Raw genomic sequence first — 26,342 nt, forward strand, 5'->3', positions numbered from 1 at the left:
ATTTTGGTTTTGGGAGTGCCCAGCAACAGGCTGACCTGCATGCAAGGTCAAAAAAACACTTTTATTGTCTTATAATATGCATTTATTTTTACCTTATTTGCTCAACGACTTCCAAACGATTCACACAACGAATCATTTGTCCAAAGCCCTCCTTTGCATGGCGCTAATCTGCTGTGATTGTGCGTGCAGTGCATTTTCAAATTTTCAATTCAAATTTATTTGTATAGCGCTTTTCACAATACATATCGTCGCAAAGCAACTTTACACCAAATTGACATTTTTACAATATATGTAGTAGTAGCTTGATGTACATATGGTAGAGATGTGTGGTAAAGATCAATTAATGACGTAATCAAACAGACAAAGAACACTATAAATTAGTAGCAGAATTTGGTAGTGCTGTATGTTGTTTCAGGGTTGGTATCATCTGAAGTCCTCTGTGGGGTTGACATCATCTCTTCTTAAGTGTTCTGGATCAACACTGGAGTTTGTGAATTCCTAGTTACCATGGGATGTCAATCCCATGGCAAAAAATTTCAGAAATGGAACGCCCATCACCATTACTCTAGCCCACAGCTTGGTGGTAAGCACCCAAACAGCCATGGTATATGCGTTAGCCCAACACAGAAACGTATATAAAGCACGGCAGTTTGTACACCAGCGAACGTCACATTTCTAGACAATTGCGAGCGAACAGATATTGCTGTTAGCAGGTTAGCCAGAGACCTACAAGCTGCACGGAGCAACACAACACACACACACACACACAACTAAACTAAATACATATTTTGCATGCTACAGAGTACATGAGAGCAAAATTTTTTGAAGGATTACGCCACGTTCAGAATAAAAATTTCCTGATAATTTACTCATCCCCATATCATCCAAGATCTCTTTCTTCAGTCGTAAAGAATTTAAGGTTTTTGAGGAAAACATTTCAAGATTTTCCCTGAATAGTGGACTTCAGTGGTGCTCAACAGATTAAAGGTTAAAAATGCAGTTTCACTGCAGCTTCAAAGGGCTCTAAACGATCCCAGCCAAGGAATAAGGGTCTTATCTAGCAAAACGATTGGTTATTTTCTTAAGAAACATCATAATTATACACTTTTTAATCACAAATGCCCATGTTGTTTTGCTCTGTGATGCACATACTGGACGTACTCTGTGCTCTCCTGTTCAAGATGGTTAGGGTATGTTGAAAAACTCCCGTCTCATTTTCTCCTCCAACTTCAAAATCACCCTACATTGCTGTTTTACCTTTACCTCTTTTTTTTTTTTTTTTTTGTAAAGGGCGGTTGACCCTCCTTGCACGTGCACTTTGTAAACACGGGGTCGGTACTTCTGCAGCGATGTAGGACGATTCCGAAGTTGGAGGAGAAAACGAGATGGGAGTTTTTCGACATACCCTAACTGTACCCTAATGGATTTACCTTCACAATGCAGAGCACAGCGTCTTCTCCACGTGAATCCGCTATGGTGTTTGAGGCAGGGGGGGTTCAAGTTTTCTGTGCGTGCAACAGTGGGTGGGCAATATGCTAATGTTTCAAATTGACGTCAACTTGAAACAGCTTAAGATTCGTTTTAAAAACGGCTCATTTTCATGATTCTGAATCGACTCTTTCTTTTGAAAGACAATAACTTTATACACAGAGCACTTTCAGATTTAAAACTTTGCTGGATGTTTTCATTTACTTAGAGCTGTGTTACACACTGCATGAAAGGTCATTTTCAAAAATTCACAATAGAGGCACTTTAACACTTCCGTGTCAGTCTTCGATGCGTGTTCACAAGGGTACCATGACACCTGAGAAAATACTTGAATAAAGTTGTTATTTTTGTTTTCTTTGAGCACAGAGAGTATTTTCTGTTGATGTCACATGGACTATTTTAACATTGTCCTTTCTACCTTTCTGGACCTTGAACGTGGTAGTTGTGTAGCTGTCTATACAGGGTCAGAAAACTCTTGGATTTCATCAAAAATATCTCAATTTGTGTTTCAAAGATGAATGAAGATCTTCGAGGTTTGGAACGACATGAGAGTGAGTAATTAATGACAGAACTATCCCTTTAAGAAAAACCTGAAATATCAAAGGACAATTTATTGAGCCAGTAAAATTATTCAAATCTCCATAATTTGAAACCGTCAGCTGACATTGTCTCAAGTGTTTACACATGTGCGTTTGTAACTTTTTATAAGTGTTCTTGTCCTCTTGAAGCTCAGTCTGTCCTTTTCTCTATTGACAAGTATTGAGTCCTGTGTGTTGAGAGAGAATTGAATGACGTGACGTCTGAAAGGATGGTCTAGCTCATCTCTGATATGCTTCAACCTGAAACGGTGGCTGTCACAGTTCACAACCCCACCACTAAGGCACAAGAGACACAGACCTTGAAGCGGATACGGCCGACGCCAGGTTTCAATTCACTAGGACACACCGGCCCCCCCCTTCCGTCAATGCCTGTAGTCTCTGGCTGCAAATCCATTTCTGCTTTGATTGGTTTCTTTTCTTTCCTGGAGAGATGGAGAGAGCAGGCACACACGTCTGACCGCGATTTCACGTGGTAGGGAGGGATGAAAGACGTTAGCACAATGTGAGCCAGATCTTATGGAGAAAATGGCATGTGTTTTGAGAGGGAAAAATAATGAATTTCATTTCAAGAGCAAGTACGGAGAAGAGAGATTTTTGGAACAAGAGATGTTGAAGAGATGTTGGTTTTATTTCTGTCATGACAACTTTCAGAGGGATTGGCATGGTAATGTACATGACAGTGTTAATGTATTTGGTACGAAGTACTGCCAGTACATCCACAACATGCTGCTGTAAGCATGTGAGAAACACTGCTGCTGCACATATGACACATATAAATAACCCCCATATAGCATACATGAATCACGCCATAGCAGATCTATACAGGTGGAGCTGGGGAAGGTGGAGGGTTTCTGAAATGCGCTGCAAACTGCAACAGCAAACAAAAGCCAGGTATTTAAATATTGAGCAGTGAGTTCATTGGCTACCGATACAGGAGAGAACCAATCAGCTGCCATGTGACAATGATGTCACCAGGTCAGATTGAGCTAGAGTTTCATGCCAGAATTCTGTATTTCTTCCCAAGTTCAGTAATATTTTTCAAATCTTAGGTCCCTCAGGATCACGAATGTGTTTGGGCTGGACATCCCAAATGCGAACATGTCTTCCTTTTTATGCATTCGTACATCCTAAAACTTGTTGACCAAGATGCATTCGATACGCTGAGCTCCAACCGCAAGCCGGAAGACAGATCCCGTCAAAGCTGTCAATCACGAAAAGTCGACCAGCAGTTCTCAAGTGTCTCCTAACACGAAGTGATACTCGGAATGGCGGTGTCAAGATGTGTCTGTGTTTTGCGAGCTGATTTTTTGACATAATGCTTCATCTCCTTCACTCTGGGTGAAGAGAGAGGCTGTCATGCTTCAGCAGGCTGGATAATTATTTCTCTCTTATCCCCAGTGCCAGGCCCAATCTGAGCCCTCAATAACAGCCTGGGACCAAACCACGTCTTTCTCTCCCCCCGTCTCTTTTTTCTTTCTCTTTGCTCCAGAGGAACAGCAGAACTACTGGCGATGGATTAGCAGAAGGGGAAAATAGCCTCTAGATTTGATAAGATTGTGCCAAATGAAGAGAGCCAAAAGACGGAGATATCAAAAAGGAAAAAGCATATTAACTTTCTTATCGACGGCGCTGGCTTTGCTGTCACTAAGCTTACACTTTGCCAAAATATTTGAATATTATTTTCATATCTCTATGACTATGCCAAGTTTGGTTGACTGATATGATGAGATATGAAGCTCAGTCTGTTCAAATGGCACATGCTGGAGCATTTTGTCCATCAGAAGTGTTTCCCAGCTCTGATAACGTGCCTTTTTTCCTCAAAAGTCTTGTGTATTCATGCTCTGACTGTTAATATTTAATACTAAGGAAGCAATTCGCACAATATCCATCTATTACCGTCTACACACCTACAGAAACGGCATTATATTGTCTGTCTAATGTCCAAAAACAAACTATTCCCCTTTCGCTCCTCCTTTCAGATTAATGACTGCTGTCACCCGCCCCTCTTCATTTGAAAATGTTGGGTTTTAACCTTTGACTTCTTTCGTATTGAAGTATTCCACATCAACTAAGAGACTAAGGTGCGAAAGCGAACGCACGAAGCCTGCGTTGCGCCGATAAACCAGAACAATGGTGCTAATAGGGTACGGCTAGACGAACGTTTTCACTCTTTTAGGCGTTAACAAAAGACAGATGCACTTCCACAGATTGATTAGCACTGGTCAACGGGGTAGACACCCTTTTTTCTGGGAGCACTGCTGCCAATGTGCAGTTGGATGATAATGGCAGCGCTCCCCGACCACACCACAGGCGTCCTGCTGCTGATAGTGGCACAACGGTATTTCTAATGAGCTGCGTATTAATGAAGATTTGCCTCCTTTTTTAAATCAGACGGCTTTTGTTTCATCTTGTTTTTTGGGATTATTGTTTCAAGGCTTTAAAACACATCACAAAGGACGTTGGACGAAGCTAATGACTGACCAGTGGGTGCAGTGTACAAGCTATTGGCACAAACCCTCTTCCAACACCCCAGTCGTCTTGTGTCACAAAGAACGCGTGCTGAAACAAAAGCTACTCCAAAGCAAATAAAGATAAAAAGGGCTAGTCAAAAGTAGGCTGCTTTCTTAAAAGTGAAAACCAGCAGGGACAACGTACTGGTGCAGCTTTCTTAGAAGTCATGATTCATGTATACTGAAACAAGCATGTGATATTAGACCCACTGGCGCCTAATGCAGGCAAACAGCAACTTTAAGAGCAGCAGATGGTGTACTTTGCTTAAAAGGGTTTTGATACTGTTTGAGTCACCTCTCTGCTTATTTTAACGCAGAAAAAGCGTAAAAAATTGGATTCAAGATCCCATGTGTTGTTTTCTGTTCCTGTACAGGAAGTTTGGCTGGAACATAGCGACTTTATTTTTTCTTTTCGACATAAAATTTTTCGATAAAATCTTTTTATACTTAAATATATATATAAATATATTTAAATTTTAAATTTTGAGACAAACTAAAAATGGCACAATCTAAACTCAGAATTGCGAGATATGAACTCAAAATTAAGATATAACCCTAGAATTGTAAGATTTAAGCTCAGAATTGAGACGAATAAAAAATTGCATGATCTTAACTCAGAATTGCAAGATATAAACTCAAATTTAAGATATAAACTCAGATTTGTGAGATATAAATTTAGAATCGAGATAAAACCTAAATTGTGAGATTTAAACTCAATTCTGAGACAAACTAAAAATTGCATGATCTAAACTCAGAATTGCGAGATATGAACTCAAAATTAGGATAGAAACCAAGAATTGTAAGATTTAAACTCAGAATTGAGACTAATTAAAATTGCATGATCTAAACGCAGATTTGCAAGATATGAACTCAAAATTAAGATATAAACTCAGATTTATGAGATATAAACTCAGAATTGAGACAAACTAAAAATTGCATGGTCTAAATTCAGAATTGAGATATACACCTAGAATAGTGAAATTTAAACTCAAAATTTTGAGACAAATTAAAAATTGCATAATCTAAACTTAGAATTGTGAGATGTGAACTCAAAAATGAGATATGAAATCAGAATTGCGAGGTATAAACTCAGAATTGAGATAAAACCTAAATTGTGTGATTTAAACTCAAAATTTTGAGACAAACTAAAAATTGCACAATCTAACCTCAGAATTGCAAGATATGAACTCAAAATTTGAAATATAAACCTAGAATTGTGAGATTTAAACTCAGAATTGAGACAAACTAAAAAATTGCATGGTCTAAATTCAAAATTGAGATATTCACCTAGAATAGTGAGATTTAACCCAAAAAATTTGAGACAAATTAAAAATTGCATGATCTAAACTTAGAATTGTGAGATATGAATTAAAAAATGAGATACGAAATCAGAATTGTGAGATTTAAACTCATAATTTTGAGACAAATTAGATATTGCATGATTATTTTATTTTATTTTATTTTATTTTATTTTATTCCGTGGCAGAAGTGGGCTTCCAGGTTTATATGAAATAAATGTAATAAAATAAAATAACATATAAAATAAAATAAAATAAATATTTAATTATTAATAATAAATATTTGTATTATTAATAAATATTTAATTGTTTGCTTTAATTAGCTTAATTTACTTTATTTATTTTGACATCTCTTCGGAGTACGGATGACGTGTCAGTGTCTTCAAAGCTTTTTACTCTGAATCATCCTTTGTGCTGCTGTACTGCCTATTTTATTGACCAGTTTTTTTTTTTTTATGTTTTTGATATTTGAATTATTCAGAGGGGCATTAACTAGCTTAATCAGTGATAAATTGATCTAAATTGAGCTTGCACTTAACAAAGAGTAGATGAATTGGATTGCTGCAGCTATGAAAGGCAAGAAATGATTTGCTATTTAAGTGGACAGCTGACATTAAGTCAGCTTCATGTTTAGCATATACACAAACAGTTCTTTTCTTGATCAATTCACACTGTATTCTGTGCTCTGCTACTTATTGTCATCACCTGTAGTGCTTTTCAGCCCTCTTTTTCATCTCATTGTCATAAGCAAAGCCTGTTATGCTTTCAGCTGAGTTGCATGTGTTTCACTTCACCATTAATGCAGTATGCTGAAAATTAACTTTACAATGTGCAAGCCTGGAGGTGCAATCCGACATTCCAACAGCAAAACGAGTTTGTTTAGGAAAAGTAAGAAAACAGAATCCCGCGACTCTGACAGTTTCTATCGCTTTTGTTCTTTTTCATGCTAAATCCCACTGGCAGTTTGAGCGAAGTGCACTATATTTTTACGAAGCAGCATTTACTCATGTACGAGAAAGCATAAATCATGCCTACTGTATCATTAATATACATAGATGTCAATAGGAAACGCATGACTGGAAGAAATATGACTGTGCACAATAAAGGGCGAATTGAAAAATGCGCTGCTGCTGGAGACACTGTTGTGTGGGGAATGAGGATTTGTGCTGTTGCTCCTGGATCTGTGCTGCCCTCTAGTGTCAGTGTGAGGAGTGTAGGGAAAATCGGAAGAGCAGAGCAGCCTGCTCTCCATCAAAACGGAACGATTCTGGGAATAGAAAAGAGCTTATGTGACTCAAATGTGACAGGAAGTGACATCACAACTTAGGTTTTATTGTATTTGCTTGGATTTGAATACCATGTTTTATCAACTTTTTGTAGAACATTATATTCACCTTTCATTCTTTAATTTCCTGCATTTCAATAAAATGTATCCCAGACTCACATGTGACAGGAAATTACATCAGAAATCAGTTCTTCTTTATATTCAATTTAATTTGCTTGTGTTTGAATCACTGTCTCACACTATAGTGTGATTACATATATCTTTTTCATAACTTTACTTCACTTTATTATTTTTTATTTTATATTCCAACATAATTTACATTTGCCTTACATTATTCCTAAATTTCAGCTACATTACATTTTTCTCCACATTCATTTTAATCATTTCAATCACAATTTCATCATTTATTTGTTTATTTGAAAATTGTATTACCTTGATTTTGAAAATCTGAGATTGAAAATGCAATAATATACCTTGCATTCCTCTTTAACTTCCTGTATTTAAATAAAATATTTGTATAATTCATACATTTCAAATTTTCACATTTTTAAAGTAAAATTTTTACATTTTAGTGTCACCTTAATTTTTAATTATTATTATTTAGCTGTATTATTTACCCTATTTTCAGTGTGACAGGGAAATTACATTATGTATCTTTTTTTCATAACTTTACTTGAATCACATATTTTTTTATTATTATTTTTAAAGTTTGTATTCTAATTAATTTTAATCATTTTAATCACAAATTTCATAATTTTTTGTTTTTATTTTTTTATATATAATTTAACATTTTATTGTTATCCTGATATTGAAAATCTGGGAATGAAAATATTATCTAACAAATGTGACAGGAAATCAGTTACATTCCTCATTAATTTCCTATATTTCAAATAAAAAATTTGTGTCATTTATACAATTCAAATTTTCTAATTTTTTATGTAAAATTGTTACATTTTATTGTCAACTTAATTTTAAATTATTATTATTTAACTGTATTATTTTCCCTATTTTCAAATTAACAGAGGAATTACATTACACATATTTTTGACATAACTTTACTTGAATCACATATTTTATTATGATTATGATGATTTTTATTATTTTGTATTCTAACATAATTTACATTCTCCTTACATTATTCTTACATTTCCTGCATTTCAATAACATATTTTTATATGATTTTATTTCTGATTTTTTACACCTTAATTTTGATCATCCCATTTTTCTCCACATTCATTTTAATCAATTTAGTCACAAATTGCATCACTTTTTACTTATTTTTTATTGTTACATTGATATTGAACAGTATCCAGATTGAAAATCTGGAATTGAACATCTAATAAATGTGATAGGAAATTGCATCACAAAAAGTCTTTATCTTCATTTTATTTGTATTTGAATGACATTTTATAATTTTTTTAAAAATGTGCATCATATATTATATATACCGTACATTCCTCTTTAATTTTCTGTATTTAAAAAAAATATTTGTCTCTTTCAAACATTTCAAACGTTCTAATTTAAGTCAATTTTTTACATTTTATTGTCACCTTAATTTTAATTATTACTATTTAAATGTATTATTTATCCCATTTTCAGTGTGACAGGGACATTTTTATTATTTTTTTTATTATTAATTTTATTATTTTAATTATTTTAAATTATAAATTATTCCATTATGAACTCTTTATCCTGCATTAAACAAAAATACAACAAAATTGTCAGTGAATTTATATTATTATTATTATTATTATTATTATTATTATTATTGTTGTAAAATATAAAAACATGTAAATTATGCTATTATGAATCTTTTTTACACAGAAATGAAATGTGAATAATATAATAATTATCATTATTATTATTATTATTATTATTATTTTATTTTAATAATTTATTTTTTTTATTATTTTTTTTTTATTATTTGTTTTTATTTATATTTTAACATTTTATTGTTTAACTTTTGATTTTTAATTATTAATAATTATTAGCCTATATTTCAGTCAGATATTTTATGTACATTGGGGCACAAAAGTCTCCAGATTGAAAATATAATCTAATCTAATATACTACTTTAATAGAAATTTAAAAGCTTTTCAGTTAATTTGGTGTGCTGATAATATCATTTCTAATAGAAAAACAGTTTTGTATACATATTTGAAACCTGGTGATTTTAATAATGGCCCGGTTGTAATGTGTCACACAGTCAGGGTGACGTGGTTCAGTGTGGTTGTGTTTGTGACAAAAGACGTCTCCGTTCGAGCAGAGCTCTGAATTGAAAGGTTTAGGTCACGTATTACTGCCTTTGGCTGCGCAGTGACTCTGTCTGTACATATCATGCTTTTTCTGTTCTTATCCCGCTAGAGTTGTGCATTAACGTGTAAACCACTGACGTGGAAGGCGCAGCAGATGTAGACATTCTGCAGTCATGGTAAACGCCTGCCAGTTCCAGCGTCGGCAGCTGGACATTACAGACACTTTCTCTTTCTGTCTCCATCCAGTCTGTCAGATGTACTAACAGACCCCACACTCATCTGCTGTGTGAGAGGGAATGTGCTGCTTCAGGGTCACATGCTGGAAACTCTGGCACCGGGCGCCCTTTACTCTGTCAGCAACACCACAGCCAGACGTGTTTGCCTTCATTTGTTTTGGTGTGGATTTATTTATATCACAAGTTGACAATGAAACACTAGCTGCCTGCGAATCTCGGGATGTAAAGATGTGGATGTGCCATCTGGCAGCTCAGCCAGGTGGGGATGTACCTGTTGGTGGAGGCATTGTCTTGCCTGTCTTTGGGTCTCGGCCTGTGTCTATTTCTGTCTCAGGCTGTTCACCTCTACTGTCTGTCAGCCTGTGGATTTATCTTTGATGTTTTCCCCCTTTTTATGTAAAAATCTTATTTGGATTTACCTTTTCTCTCTGTGTGTGTGTCTGGGTGTGTCTCAGTCAGTAGTAAGTGCACTGACTAGGGAGTCAGGCAGAGAGGGCTGTCAGAATGGTTGCATTGCACTGAACCTGCCGAAAAATTCCCAGAATGCACTATAAAAACTTCTCGCTATATTTATGTATTAAAAATATTGTCTATGAAAGCATCAAACCCTAATTGTTTCTTTTGTTTTGTTTTGTTTGTTTGTTTTTTTATTATTATTACTATTATCATTATTATTACTATTGCTATTAATATTACTTTAATTTGCAAAATAAACAGTTCATAATGGCATTTTTGTATTTTATGTATTTTGTACATTTTTATCATCATGATCAATAATAATAATATTAATAATAGTAGTCATTTATAAAATAAATAGTGAAAAATAAATTATTCCATTATGAACTGTTTATCCTGCATTAAACTAAAATTGTCAGTAAATTTATAATAATATTATTATTATATAAAAAAAAGGTAAATTATGAAAAAGCAGTTATGCCATTATTACTCTTTTTTTACACAGAAATTAAATGTTAATAATAATAATAATTTATAAAATAAATAGTGATTATTACAAACTATTATTATTATTATTATTTTGTTGCTATTAGTTTTACTTTAATTTGCAGGATAAACAGTAATGGCATTTGTCATTTATTTTGTACATTTTTATGATCATCATCAATAATAATAATAATTTATAAAATATTTTGTAAAAAATAAATTATTCCATTATGAACTGTTTATCTTGCATTAAACAAAATTTGTCAATAAATGTATATTATTATTATTATTATTATTATTATTATTATTATTATTATTATTATTATTAAATACAAAAAAGAAAAAGCAATTATGAATCTTTTTTACACAGAAATGAAATGTGAATAATAATAATAATTATTATTATTATTATTATTTATTAAATAAATTGTGAAAAATTATAACATTATGAACTGTTTATTCTGCATTAAACAAAAATTGTATTATATCAAAATTTGTATTAAAATACAAAACATGGAAATTGTGAAAAAAGCAATTATGCCATGATGAAATTTTTTTGCACACAATTTAGTATAAATATTAAATATTAAATATTAAATAATAATAATAATAATGATAATGATAATAATGATAATATAAATAGTATAAGTGTTAAATAATAATAATAATATTAACAATAATAATTTATAAAATAAATAGTGAAAAAGCAATTATATTATTAACTGTGTTTTTCCAAAAAAATCAGTAAATTTACTATTACTACTACTACTAATAATAATATTAATATACAAAAATGTATATTATGCCATTATGAACATTTTTACACAAAAATTAAATGTGTCAAATAAATAATAATAGTAGTAGGAATAATAATAATAATATAATAATAATAATAAATAAATGAAATTAAAAAGCTATTGCATTATGAACGTTTATCCTGCATTAAACAAAAATTGACAGTTTAATTATTACTACTACTACTACTAATAATAATAGTAATAATAATAATATATAAAATGTAAATAGTAAAAAAAAGAATGTTTTTACTATATAAAAAATTTATAAAATAAATATTAAATAATAATTAATAACAATTAATAATAATAATAATAATAATAATAATATCTAGTTTCTAGCCGGTAAGGTAAATAACAGCAATTGTGGGTGAATCTGCCAAAATCTCTCTGATCCTCAGATTTCCTCTCTAACCATGTAAACATCATTACCAACCAATGCAGTCAGCAGTCACTGCCACAGATTAGCATAGATTACAAGTAAACATGCTAAATTAATCTGATCTGTTGACTTGCTAATTTGACAGAAATGAATCGACGTTGATTAATTGAAATTCTTTCCCTGTAAGAGAAACACATTCACAAGCTGTTAACAATTCTGGACGTGTATGGACATACATGAGTGTTTGCCCCCGCTAATATCCCTTTGATCGCTGCTATACATTTATGTAAATTGGTGGATTGTGTAAAGCGCTATCTGCTTATTTTCTTTTGAGGAATTATGGTCATTATGTAGCATTGTTAGCACAGCTAATACTGCGCTAGACTCAAATATCCAGTTTCTCCTCAGGTGGGCCGCTCATTTCAGGACTTAAGCACCTCAAATGTCTTTTCCAGCCCCATGAAGATTTTTAGCATGCTAGTGCTAATAACCTATTTGGCAGCTGGTCTTTATTCATATGGGGTTCAGCGTTTTCTCCAGCCATGGAAAGCCTGAAACTGTTATAAAATTTGATAAATAATAGACATTTTTTAAAATGAATTTTTCATGATCACCCATTAGGAATATTAACTTTTCTAGTTCTCCTCAACTCCAAAATGTTGAATTGCCTTGAAATTGATTGATTTTAATGATGTTTAAGAACATTTGCTGGTTAAAGTGTCTGAGAACCATGAAGGTTCTTGCCTTTCTGTCTTCTTAAAGGAGAAGTCCACTTCCAGAACAACAATTTACAAATAATTTACTCACCCCCTTGTCATCCAAGATGTTCGTGTCTTTCTGTCTTCAGTCGTAAAGAAATCATGGTTTTTGAGGAAAAGATTTCAGGATTTTTCTCCATATAATGGACTTCAGTTGTGCCCCCTGATTTTGAACTTCCAAAATGTTTAAATGCAGCTTCAAAGGGCTCTAACCAATCTCAGCCAAACAAGAAGGGTCTTATCTAGCAAAACGATCTGCCAATTTTTTTCGAAAAATAAAATTTGTATACTTTTTAAGCACAAAAGCTGGTGTACCACAGGCTCTGGGATGCGCGTTCTTGAATGATTCATTCATTTTGAACGGATCTTTAATGTGACTCGGTAAGAACGAGTCATCTCAGGGAGTGATTCGTTCAATCGTGCATGCGCAACATCCTGCTAGGTTCTGTACTGGAATTAGTTCACCTGTTTCGAGTCTTCGGGTTTTTCGAGTCGTTCGTTCATCTTATGGGGCTGTCACGTGATAAACGAACAACTCAAACCAGAAAACTTGTCCGCTAAGAAGTGAGGTGAGCTAATAAAGACTAAAGAGTATAGACTAAAGACCCAGGTAAACAATGAATTAATCTTTTCTATTTCTTATACCATTACAGTTTTGTTTTGTTTGTAGTGTAATCAACGTTTGTGTAAGCAGTAGATGTGTTAGGGAAGTAATTTGAATTATATTTTGCTAAAATGAATGAAATGAACGAAGTGACTCGGAAAAAGATTCGTTCATTTTCCTGAAAGAGACTCGGTCCGAGTCGGTAAAATGATCCGAACTTCCCGTCACTACTATGAATCATGTCTAAGTTCATCGTCTGTGTACTCCGGCTCAAAAAGGTAGAGTACGGCGAAAAACTCCCATCTTATTTTCTCCTACAACTTCAGAATCGTCCGACTTCGTTGTAGCTTTTTGTTTTTAAACAGCGTTTGACTTACTTGCACTTTCTTAGTCTTTGCGCGTTCGCTTTGTAAACACTGGGTCTGTAGTTTGACCTTTCGACGTGATCCAATAGTACGTAGTGCTGTGAACGTGCATCCCAGAGCCTGTGCTACACAAGCTTTTGTGCTGAAAAAGTATACACATTTTTATTTTTCGAAAAAAATGACAGATCGTTTTGCTAGATAAGACCCTTCTTCCTCAGCTGGGATCGTTTAGAGCCCTTTGAAGCTGCATTTAAACTTTTTTTGGAAGTTCAAAATCGGGGCACCAATTAAGTCCATTATATGAAGAAAAATCCTGAAATGTTTTCCTCAAAAACAATAATTTCTTTACGACTGAAGACAGAAAGACATGAACATCTTGGATGACAAGGGGGTGAGTAAATTATTTGTAAATTGTTGTTTTGGAAGTGGAGTTTTCTTTTAAACATTGCATTTTCTAGCACGTTTTGGTCTAAATAAAGCATTTTTCCACTTTCAGGTAGAGGCCATCTTGGTAAACATCTTCGGAGGGATTGTTAACTGTGCCATCATTGCTAACGGCATCACCAAGGCTTGCAGAGAACTGGAGCTCAAGGTTCCCCTGGTGGTCAGGCTCGAAGGTGGGTGTGGCCAAACAATAACATTTCTATCCCAATTTGCAATATTCGAATCAAAGCATGCCGCTTAACACTCTGCAAATGCTTAACCAACCCCGTGTCTGTCAAGTGTAGAGTTTTTCGGTGTTGGTTAGCAAGCGTGTCACGCCGCAGCATTTGTTGGTGGCGGTGAGAGAAGCAGAGGGGCCAGGCGTTGATTGCGGGACCTCTCACCTGTGTATGCTAATGCTACGTGCTTGTGTGACACTGGGCCTCGGCCTGCTCCCATCTGGCCATTAGGATAATTGGCAGAAAACAGCTGAGTCGTTTTGCCCGGAGAGAGACATATACTCCACTCCATTAGTTTTCTGCCCCTCGTTTGTCCATGCCGTACCCTGTCCTTCTGAGGACCGCTTAAATATAGGACAAGCTTTATATTAGATATTCTGATAATATTTGCAATTTTGGAGGAAATGCATATGTGGGCCATTGAATATGCGTCATTGAATACCGTTTAAATGGTTAAATGATTAATTACTCACCCTCATGTCGTTCTAAACCCGTAAGATCTTCATTCATCTTTGGAATACAAATTGAGATATTTTTGATGAAATCCGAGCACTTTCTGACCCTGCATAGACAGCAATGGCAAAGACTGACGTGGAAGAAAAGAAATTGTTAAATTAAGTCATTATTTTCGTTTACTTCTAGCTTTAACAATTACGGTTGAACCACTGATGTCACATGGACTATTTTAACTATGTCCTTACTATCTTTCTGGACCTTGAACGTGGTAGATGCATTGCTGTCAGGATCAAAAAGCTCTCGGATTTCATCAAAAATATCTGAAATTATGTTCTGAAGATGAAATTATGTTCTTACGGGTTTAAAACAAGATGAGGATGAGTAATTAATGACAGAATTTTCATTTTTGAGTGAACTGTTCCTTCAAGTCAGTGAGTTGAGAACTTGAATGAATCATTGTGATGACTCAAACGAATGATTCATTCACAAACATCACTGCTTCTCTCAGATTCGCAAAAGAAAGATTGAACAGGTGTCGAGAGGGCAATGTCATTTGTCTTTTTCTCAAATAAAGCTATCAAATGGCTTTAGAAGACTTGCAGAAAACATATGGGCCATTTTTTTGATATTTCTGCAAACTTGAATGCCTTAGTTTTACATTCATTGAAATTGCATGGAAAAGAGCAACCAGCACAGTCTTTAAAAATTTACGGACGGAATTTTTAAATAAATATATTTGTATTATTGAATTAAATTGTATTATTAAATTTATAGTTAAAATAATTTTAATAATATATTTAAATTAGGGCTGTCAAATGATTAATCATGATTAATCACATGAGGAATAAAAGTTTGTTTACCTAATATTTTTTTGTACTGCGTGTATTTATTACAGTATGTATAAATACACAGATGCATGTGTATATTTAAGAAAAATGTTATAATTATATGCAAAATATTTATATGCACGTATAATATAAATTATATGTAAATATAAATATATTAATAAATAAATTATATACATGTATGTGTGTGTATTTATTAGGGCTGTCAGTCAATTACACATTTTAATCTAATTAATAACGTGTCAATTAAGTAATCTAATTCATCGCAAAATAAATTTGACTGAAAATACGCACAAAAGATTATTTAAAGCTATTTTTTGTTAAATTAGAAAGTATCAAGTAGGTTTGGGTGAACTATCCCTTTAATGTTTTTATTTATATTATTTTATTTTATTTTTTTAATGAAATAATACTCTAAATAAGAAACTAAATCTGCCAGCAGGTGGCGGTAAATGTCTTTGTGAGTCATTCAATCATTCAATTGAATTCATTCAAACAGCTGATTCATTTAGGAATTAAGAACGGCTCTCTTAATGAATGGGCCTTTGAATCATTGATTCACACGATTCATTCAAAACGCAGATTCATTCAGAAGCTAAACACTGCTGTGTTGATCAGTGCAACAATTCTGCTATGGCTAAATATAGTGTATAAATATCAGTATCAACTTCTTATTTACTGAAATGTTGTATAAAATCACATTTAAGCTCATGATAAACTTGGGACAGAATCTTGTCATATTGTTCTTGCTGCCTGTGTGATATTGTCTGATATGTGAAATATATAAAATATGAGACATGTACTGTACAGGGGCATTTTTTGCACCAATATCTTGAATTTTAGGGCATAACTGCATTTATGGAGTTGTTGACCTGCATCATATTTGTCAGCAATCATCTGTATAAAATATAAGATGATGTACTGGTTTGGGGGCGGGGCCAGCGCGTAATTTTAAAAATACTTTAATCGCATTATTTTTTCAACTAATTAACATGTTAAACTGACAGCCCTAGTATTTATATATACATAATTAATATACACAGTACACACACATATTTTATGTAAACACAAACTTTAATTTTGCATGTGATTAATCGCAATTAATCATTTGACAGCCCTAATTTAAATTAAATTTTAGTAATTTCATCATTTTCTTTTTAAATTTTTTGAGGTGAACTAGCCCTTTAAATTAAATGGCTAAAAGCCTCTATATAATACATAGTGTGAAAGTAATTACTGACACGCAATTTTCACGAAGCATTTTACCATCCAAATGAAAATGCCTTGAAGCAACAGTGGCTCGGATTCGCCTGCCCTCTCTGGAAAAGTGAATTAGCCACAGTGGCCTGAAAGCCCTCAGTAATGGGTGTAAGAGGCTGCATGCTGCTTACAGATCGATCGTCTATTCTGTCTCTCTGTCTGTGGCTGATCATGTCTGACAGATCGCTATAAGATGGTTCCCAGCTTAGAGTTTAGTTGTATTAGCTGCCTATTGATTCAGGCCCATTTCTTACCTTACCCCGTCTCTCCATAAGCCACACCTTTCCAAGAAAGACTTCAAGTACATATCAGAGTGTGTGCATGTGTACATCTCTACATATTGTCTTCCTTCGGCTTTTCCACAATCAGCTTCTTCGTGTAGACACCTAAGACAAGTGTCCTGTTTGGGTATAAGATCAGTGGTACTCAGTTCAGACAACTCAAAAACATTTGAGCAAATTTAAATTGAAATGCAATGCATGTCATATAGATTCATATTAAAATTATATTCAGACATTTCCATTCCATGTTCCATTCATTGTAATTAACAACATAAAGTGCATTTTATATTATATCACATCAAGGTTTCCCAAAATGGGTTTGGTAAAGTAACTGAAGGGCATTTGTGAGTTTAATGAAAAGCTAACAATTATTTAAATCATGAAAAGATTAGTGAGAACTGTAAAATCAGAGAAGAGTGAACATGCAAATGTGATACTTAAATGTTAAAATATTTATTTTAAAATCTCAGGGGTAATTAAAGGGATTCTTAATTTTGATTTCTCTTTCATTTATGATTTTACTACCAGTTAAAATTACTGTTGCAAGGTCGGTACCTATAGCCTTGTGGTTAGTGCCACCACATATAGCGCAACTGCGCTCACGGCGACCCGAGTTCGAATCCCTCCTCAGGGTCCTACTTCCCTTTCTCCTCCCAGTACTTTCCTGTCAGCTCTCCACTGTCCTCTCACAATAAAGGTATGAAAATCCCATAAATATAACAAAAAAAAAAAAAAAATTACCGTTGCAAGGGAAAAGTATGATTTCTGCATAAAATGTGATTATATGTATGCGTCATATTCACTTTAAAGTCATAAAATAATTAAAGACAAATCATATTTTTGTAATAATGGTTTTAAGAAATGGTTTTTAATCTTTTTTTAGCATCCTGTTATCAGAGCTGTTCAGAATCCACTGACATTTTGCACATTTCTCTGCAAATTAAGTGGGGAACTCTATGAAATTCTTAAGTAAGAGTTTACATATGTGACCCTGGACCACAAAACCAGTCATAAGGGTCAAATTTTCGAAATTGAGATTTATACATCATCTGAAAGCTGAATAAATAAGCTTTTCATTGATGTATAGGATAGGACAATATTTGGCCGAGATACAACTATTTGAATATGTGGAATCTGATGGTGCAAAAAAAATCAAAATATTGAGAAAATTTAAAGTTGACCAAATTAAGTTCTTAATAATGCGTATTACTAATCAAAAATTAAGTCTTGATATATTTACAGTAGGAATTTTACAAAATATCTTCATGGAACATGATCTTTACTTAATTTACTAATGATTTTTGGCATAAAAGAAAAATCTATAATTTTGACCCATACAATGTATTTTTGGCTATTGCTACAAATATACCCCAGCGACTTAAGACTGGTTTTGTGGTCCAGGGTCACATATTAAAAAAAGCAAAATAATAATAATAATAAAATGCAAGATATTGTGAAGCTCAAAAGCATTCAAATCAATTTTATCTGCTCTGCCATGACTGGGATGGAGGCTGTTTAATTTTTTTTTTTTTACTTTTCTCTTTCTAGTCTTACATACTTCCGTGCACAGAATACTGTTGCTGGAAACCAAAATAGTGGTTTGGACTAACTAGTACCTAAGTGCTCTAGCACTTCATTGCAGCTTCATTTAACACAGGTTAACCATATGTGACCCTGGACCACAAAACCAGTCTTAAGTCGCTGGGGTATATTTGTAGCAATAGCCAAAAAAAAACATTGTATGGGTCAAAATGATTGATTTTACCTTTATGGCAAAAATCATTGGGAAATTAAGTAAAGATCATGTTCCATGAAGATATTTAGTAATATTCCTACTGTATATATATCAAAACTTAATTTTTGATTAGTAATATGCATTTTAGGCAATTTTAAAGGCGATTTACTTTGATTTTTTGCACCCTCAGATTCCATATATTGAACTAGTTGTATCTTTACCAAATATTGCTCTATCCTAACAAACCATGCATCAATGGAAAGCTTATTTATTCAGCTTTTAGATCATGTATTAATCTCAATTTAAAAAAACTGACCCTTATGACTGGTTTTGTGGTCCAGGGTCACATATTATTTTATTAAGTAGTATTTTGTGTATATTACTGTTTAAAAGTTTGAGATTTTGTAATGTTTAATCACACTTATTTGATTAAAAATATATTATTAATTAGTATTAATTAATATAGTAATATTAATATTAGTAATATTGTGAAATATTATTACAACTCTTAACCCCAAACTTTTGAATAGATGTTGTATATGTTATGATAACTCACATTTCAGTAGTTTTCGGATAATGCTCCTCTATAAACTCATTATTATATTATATTATTATATGTGCATACTTATTCATAATCCATTTTATTTTGAGTTCCATAACGAGTATGTGTGTTATCTTGCATTTTATTATTGATTTTTAAAAATATTTTAATTAAAAAAATATATAATTTTTTGTGTATATTACTGTTTAAAAATTGTGAGATTTTGAGATATTAGCACTTATTTGTTTTTAAAATACAGTAATATACTTTTCTATTCTAAGATATTTTAAAATATAATTTATTCTTGTTGGGCAAAGCTGAATTTTTAGCATCATTTCTCCAGTCACATGATCCTTCAGAAATCATACTCAAAAAAACATCTGTTATAAAAATTTTTGCACTGCTTAAAGTATTAATCTCTTTACAACAACAACAACAACACAAAACCACTCAAACCCAAACTTTTTGAATGCATGCTGTATTGGTTAAAACTCACGTTTCAGTAGTTTTCTGATAAAGCTTCTTTCAAAACTCATTGTTATTATTTGTGCATACTTATTCATAATCATATTATGTCAGTTCCATAATGAGTATGTATGTTTATACATTATATACTGTAACGTAAGCTTTGTTTAGAGGCATAGGCCAATTCATACTGATTGATTCTGCTTGGTTTTGGTGTTAAGTTGGTCTCTAGCAGCACCTAGTGGCAGTGAGTGAGTACAGACCTGTCAGCTCTTACATCCTGAGATCAATATACAGTATGTGTGTGAGGTATTACCATATACAGAACATATTCAGACACGTATATAACACATGCAAAGAAATGACTCGCACAAGGCCGTCACTGGCAATCAGAGCAGTCCATGAAAAAAAATTGCTGTGTGTATATATGTAAGTATTTTTCATGGCTTTTGTTTAAGTTTGCTCTCGTTGCCCTCAGACGACTCAGCATTGTCAAGCAGCGGCGGTCGGCAGATATTCTATACTCCCAGCACACGGCCCCGCTCGCCCTCGCCCTCTGCTAATGAAATTATACAATTGATTGTTTGATGCTGCCAAATGCGGGAGACGTGTTAGAAATGAGTTATTGTGCGAGCGGACAAAAGCGCTGAAATATCAGTAGTTAAGTGGTGTTGGTAATTGAATTCCTCATGAAACTGCTATTGATTAGAACATCCTCTCTCCTGAGAGAGCGAGTATTATCATAATTACACTGCAGGACAACAACAACACACACACACGCTCATGTACGTATACTTGTATACTGACGTAGAGATACTTTAGATTTATATGTGAGTATGTCACCTGAACTGTTACAGACACATTAAAAGACATATTTTGGCACATGTAGAATTGCAGATCCAATCTGATAATATTCAGATTTATTTGATTTATTAAATAAAAAAGTTCAGTACAAAAATACATTTAAAAATGTGTAATAGTTCAAGTTTAACTGTAAATGAGCTAAATAAAACTATATAAAATGTAGTGAAGTTTATAAAAAATAAAACGAAAAGTAAACGTATATTGCTGTACGTAAAAAGTGTACAATAAAAATGAGTACATAAATAAAACCAAACAATGTATAATGGTTTAGAAAAATACGTTTACGTTTTAAAATAAAATATGAATAGTTATAAATGATTGTAAATGTAAATGTTCAAATGAATGTATGAGTAATTAAAATATAAAATTAAGTACAATACAAAAATACATTTAAAAATAGTTCAAAATGACTGAAAATGTGTAAACATTACTAGATAAAACAAATTGTATAATAGGTAAATAAAAAGAAATGTTTAAATAAGCAGATGAATAAAAAAAAATAAAATAAAATGTTTAGAAAAATACGGTTAAATAAGGTTTTAAATAAAAATAACATTTGTTATAGATTGTTAAATAAAACAAAATATATGTTGTAAAAAATGTTATTTTATAAAATATGTAATGGTTTAAAAAATATAAATGTTTAAATTAGTATATTAATAAATAAAAAAAAAACTTCAATACAAAAATACAAAAACAAATTCAAAATTATTTTAAAAATGTATAATAGTTACAGTTGAAGTATAAATTTACTAAATTAAACAATATAAAATATGAATTTTATAAAAAAAAAGTAAACAAACGCTACTAGATAAAACAAAATATATAATAGTCATAAAAATGAATGTTTAAATAAGTATATGACTAATTGAAACAATGTATAATAGTTTAGAAAAACACGTTTAAATACGTTTTTAAATAAAATAAAATAGTTATAAATTAATAAAACAAAACATAGTTTATTATAAAATATATAGTAGTTTAGAAAATACAAAGTTCAAATAAGTATATGAATAATTAAAATGTAAAATAAAGTTCAATAAAGTTAAAAAATAATGACTATTAAATATATAATGATGTTTATATTTTTATTTTAAAATAAATGTAAAAAAATGTTATGGAAAATGTTGAAATATATTTTCGCTCCATTGCGCTTCAGGCATCCCGAGTTTGATTTCAAGTTTGTGGACCTTTCCTGATCCCCCCTCTGCCCCTCTCCCACTTACTGTCACTATACTGTCCTGTCAAAATAAATCTTAAAAAATCTTTAAAAAAAAAAGTGTTTCAATCATTGTTAAAAACCATTTTGCTCAAATAGCTTCTTCAGAATTTTAAAAATAACATTTAAAAGTTAAAGTAAAAAAACTGGAAATCCATCTTTTTATAGGCTTGTTTTTTAACACAAATTTCCTGTGAGTGAGATGTTCTCCCTGAATCTCCACATTCACCTGTAAAATCAACACCTACAACTGCTCAACAGAGTCACACACATCTGTTCTTCCTCCACTTACATCTTAGAACTTCCATTCCCTTTACTTCTTGTCCTTCTGCCTTTTCTTCTCAGTCCGTTTCTGTCCTTTTGACCCCTGTGGAGTAGTTTTCTGATTTGTTTTATTGTGTTGGCCCCGGGCCCTGGCCCTGTGTCAGGGGGGCCATAGTTCAGTGACATTCAGAGTCACTGTAGAGACCGCAAGGGCAGCCCAAGCAAAATGATACAGTGCGTGCTCAGTCGGGACGTCTGCAGCTGGCAACGACACATCCCTCCGGCCAATGAATGCAGCACTCGCGCTTGCAGCCAATGGAACGAACAACCCCACTGCCATTCAGCCAATGGAACATTTCCTGTCCTTTTCAGCCAATGGAACGATCCCAGTGCATTTTCAACACCACTGCTCCGTCAAACCAGCAGAGACACACTCCCCAAACTCAGCCCCTGCCAGTCACAGCATTTTGAGAAAATGTTGAGCTTTTTTTTCTTTAACTATGGACGGATTTCTTGTTAGGCCTCATTGTAAGGATGGTAGGGATGCACTAATATTGAAATACAGGCTGATGCTGATAAGCATTATTATATTATATTATATCATATTATATTATATTATATATTATATTTTTAATAATATATTTGTTTTGTATAGTATTAATTATATACTATTACATAATATAATATAATTAATATATAATATAATATTATATTTAATCTTAATATTCTATCTTTATAATCTAATAAAATTTTATGTAATTAGTTCCATTTGTGTAATGTAATATTAGTGACCAATTAATTTTAATGGTAATATTTGTTTGATATTGATATTTTATGTCATATATATTTATATTTTTATTTATATGACATATATATTGTATATATATTTCTACATCTATACATATACATTTATATATACAATATATTGTAATGAATAATAATTAATAATTTGTATTATTTATTTTTTTTATTAATTATTTATATTTGCTAGTATTGTTTTATAATATGTGGGTCTAGACATAACTAAATTATTTTAATGATGGGTTTGAAATGTTATATATTATTTTATATTTATTCATTCATTCATATATATATATATATATATATATATATATATGAAAAATACACACAAAAATATATATATATTTATTTGTCATAGTCAAGTCATAACCAAATTATTTTAATGGTAGATTTGGTATTTTATTTTGGTATTCTGTTCTGTTGTATTAATAATGTTATATTCATTTTTATTTATTTATTTATATAAATATTATTTTTATAGTATGTGGGCCTACGTATGTCCAATTGATTTTAATGGTATGTTTGGTATTTTTTTTTTTTTTTTGATATTGATATTTTATGTCATATATATTTATATATTTATTTATATAACATTAATTATATTTGTATTATGTTATGGTTGATATTTTTGTCCTGAACAAAAAATACACACAATTTTTTTTTTTTTTGGGCTAGTATTGTTTTATAATATGCGGGTCAAGACATAACCAAATTATTTTAATGATAGGTTTGGAATTATATTTTGTTATTCTGTTCTGTTGTGTTGTTTATATTATATTCATTTTATTTATTTACAAACATTTTTATATCATTTTATATCATTTTTATATATTGATTTTATTGGTATTTTTGATATTTATTTGATATTTTACTTCATTTATATTTTTTTATATATATGACATTAATTATATTTGTATTATGTTATGAGTGATATTTTAGACCTAAACAAAAAATACACACAAAAAATATATTTTGTTTTTATTAGATTTAGTATTTAGCTAGTAGATTTAGTATTATATTTTGTTGTTCTGTTCTATTCTCTTCTGTGTTGTTTATATTACATTTATTTTATTTATTTATTTATTTACAAACATTTTTATATTATGCAGCTTAAAATCGATTGATTTTAATAGTATGTTTGATTTGTATTATGTCATGGGTGATATTTTAGACCTAAACAAAAAATACACACAAAATTTTGTTTTTATTTGCTAGCATTTTAGCATATTTTAGATATAACCTAATTATTTGAAAATGTTTTGAATTATTTTTTTTTTTTTTTTTTTTTTTTCTTCTTTATTTATTTTATTTATATTCGTTTTGTTTATATCATATTGTGTGGCCATAGATATAAGCAATTGAATGTAATGATAAATTTGGTATTGTATAAATTATTCAAGTTACGTGTACATTACGTGTAAATAAATAGTTAAAATAATTATAACACATCACATGTATGAGCTAAAATCATAAACGACTGCAGCTACAATGGCGATGAGAAGTGAGCATCCACGGTTAAATATCCAAAATATCCAGCAGTGGTTATTATAAATATCCAATACCTACAGATGCCAAAAATTAAAAACAAAATAGCTGATAGAATATGCATCCCTGAGATTGTGTGTGTCTGTCAGAATGTAAGTGAAGGCTTAACAAGCCCCATTAACCCAAGTGTGTTTGCTGTTGTTTTATATTTTGATGTTCAGGAACTAATGTCCAGGAGGCGAAGCGTATCCTGTCTGAGAGCGGGCTGCCCATCACCTCTGCCACTGACCTTGATGATGCCGCCAAGAAAGCTGTTGCCGCCATTGCCAAGAAATAAATGAATATATGCATACACGCCATTATCACACACATACACCACTAGAGTTGTGGCCAGAATCACCGTGACATATACAGAGCCTTACACACTTCATTCACACACCTGCCTGCTGAACCGCAGCGACTTACAGAGTCATTGGGCATCTTGTCCAGTTTTTCTTGGGACAGTACTGTATTTGAGACCCTCTTCACAGACCCCAACTTCTAAGAGTGTCCTAAATACAAGGCAGTCTTGGGAAACGTGACTTTTCCCGGAGTTAATAATTTTGCTGTAAGCAGCCATTTCTAAAGCTCAATAAATAACTATTCATTGCCTTACTTTAAGCCTTTGATCTGATCAGAAGTGTAGATTTATTTTTATTTTTAATTAAACTTTAATCGCATTCCATATTAATCCCAATAGTGAATGTTCATCGCCTTATGTAAACCATGAAATATCACAGTGTCATATGGTGGAATAGCCTCGTTTTTATATGATTGAACTGTGAAATAAATCTCAAATCTGATATTGATTTCTTAATCTCCATATGATATTGCCGTCCCAGTTTGACTTAAGGTTTATTTTGTTTATAAGAGTGTCATAAGTCTTTTTTATGAGTATAAAATTTAAAACTATTGACTACGATTGACTACGAATGCAATATTGATTAGTGATACGCATATGCATCAATGTATATTCACTTGCATTTAGTTTTTAATTTTTAAATAAGCATAAAGTGGTGGTTTTTATACTGTGCCTGTCATGAAGATGTTTTAAAAACTGAAAGCCCACAATAAATGTAAGCTTTTGTAATCTTGAATGTATTGATGTTAATGTATATTTAAAAATGAGTCCGCAATGTTAAAAATAAAAGATATTTCAATTTAAAAAATATATATATTTTTCATTTTTGATTAAGAATCACAATAATTGTCTGTAAATGGGAGTACCGTAAGAAAATGCGTTTTTAAACCACAAGTAATAATTACAGCATTACACTGTGTGTGAGTGTGTGTTCAGAGGCGTTTTCTGAAATCCATCCCTGTCAGCGGCTTGGAACATTTAATGGATTATCTGTCAGGCGATCCGAGAGGACACCCGGACCAGATCAAGTGCCTCGAGCGACAGAACTCTGTCTCACTTTCTCCTTGTCTTCTTGCACTTTTTCATTCTGCCTGATGTCCGCTCACTTCTCACTCTTCAGCCTCGCAGTCAAATTGATCTTCGAGCGTCCGCGAAAATTCCGAAACCAACTCGCACGGCCTGCGAAGTGCTGATTTTTGACCGAGCGATGCCATGTCGTGCCGCACGTATCCACAAAGTTACATGTGAAGGTGAGGTGCGGATGGGTGTAAATCGAGGAGATGGTTCAATAATTGCCTATTTCAAGCTCTTCCTTCACCGTGTCAAATACAAGTGTGTTGATGGATTAGCCTGTGGAGTTGGGAGTCTTTTTAGAATATGCTCTTGCGGCGTCATTGTATAATTCAGAGGTCATTGTGTTTGTGAGTGTGTTGAGGAGAGTAAATGTAATGACCAAAATTAGCGCCGCTTTCTTGTGTAAATACAGATGAGCTGAAAACCCTTAAGATGATGGGAAACTGTGGATATAGTAGTTCAAAAGCTATTCTG

The 26,342-nt window shown here is 32.3% G+C and overlaps 1 protein-coding gene across 1 annotated transcript in view; it reads left to right on the forward strand.

Moving 5' to 3' along the window:
- suclg2 (succinate-CoA ligase GDP-forming subunit beta) overlaps positions 1–25,238 on the forward strand; it is a 160,527-nt gene extending 135,289 nt beyond the window's left edge. Inside the window, exons 10-11 of the mRNA XM_051122645.1 lie at positions 14,013–14,133; positions 24,616–25,238. Coding sequence (XP_050978602.1) covers positions 14,013–14,133; positions 24,616–24,731 — 237 coding nt within the window. The 3' untranslated portion in view covers positions 24,732–25,238. The remainder of the gene's footprint in view (positions 1–14,012; positions 14,134–24,615) is intronic.
- Positions 25,239–26,342: the final 1,104 nt, after the last annotated feature.

This window comes from Labeo rohita, chromosome 11, assembly GCF_022985175.1.
Source record: "Labeo rohita strain BAU-BD-2019 chromosome 11, IGBB_LRoh.1.0, whole genome shotgun sequence".
Taxonomy (NCBI): Eukaryota; Metazoa; Chordata; class Actinopteri; order Cypriniformes; family Cyprinidae; genus Labeo; species Labeo rohita.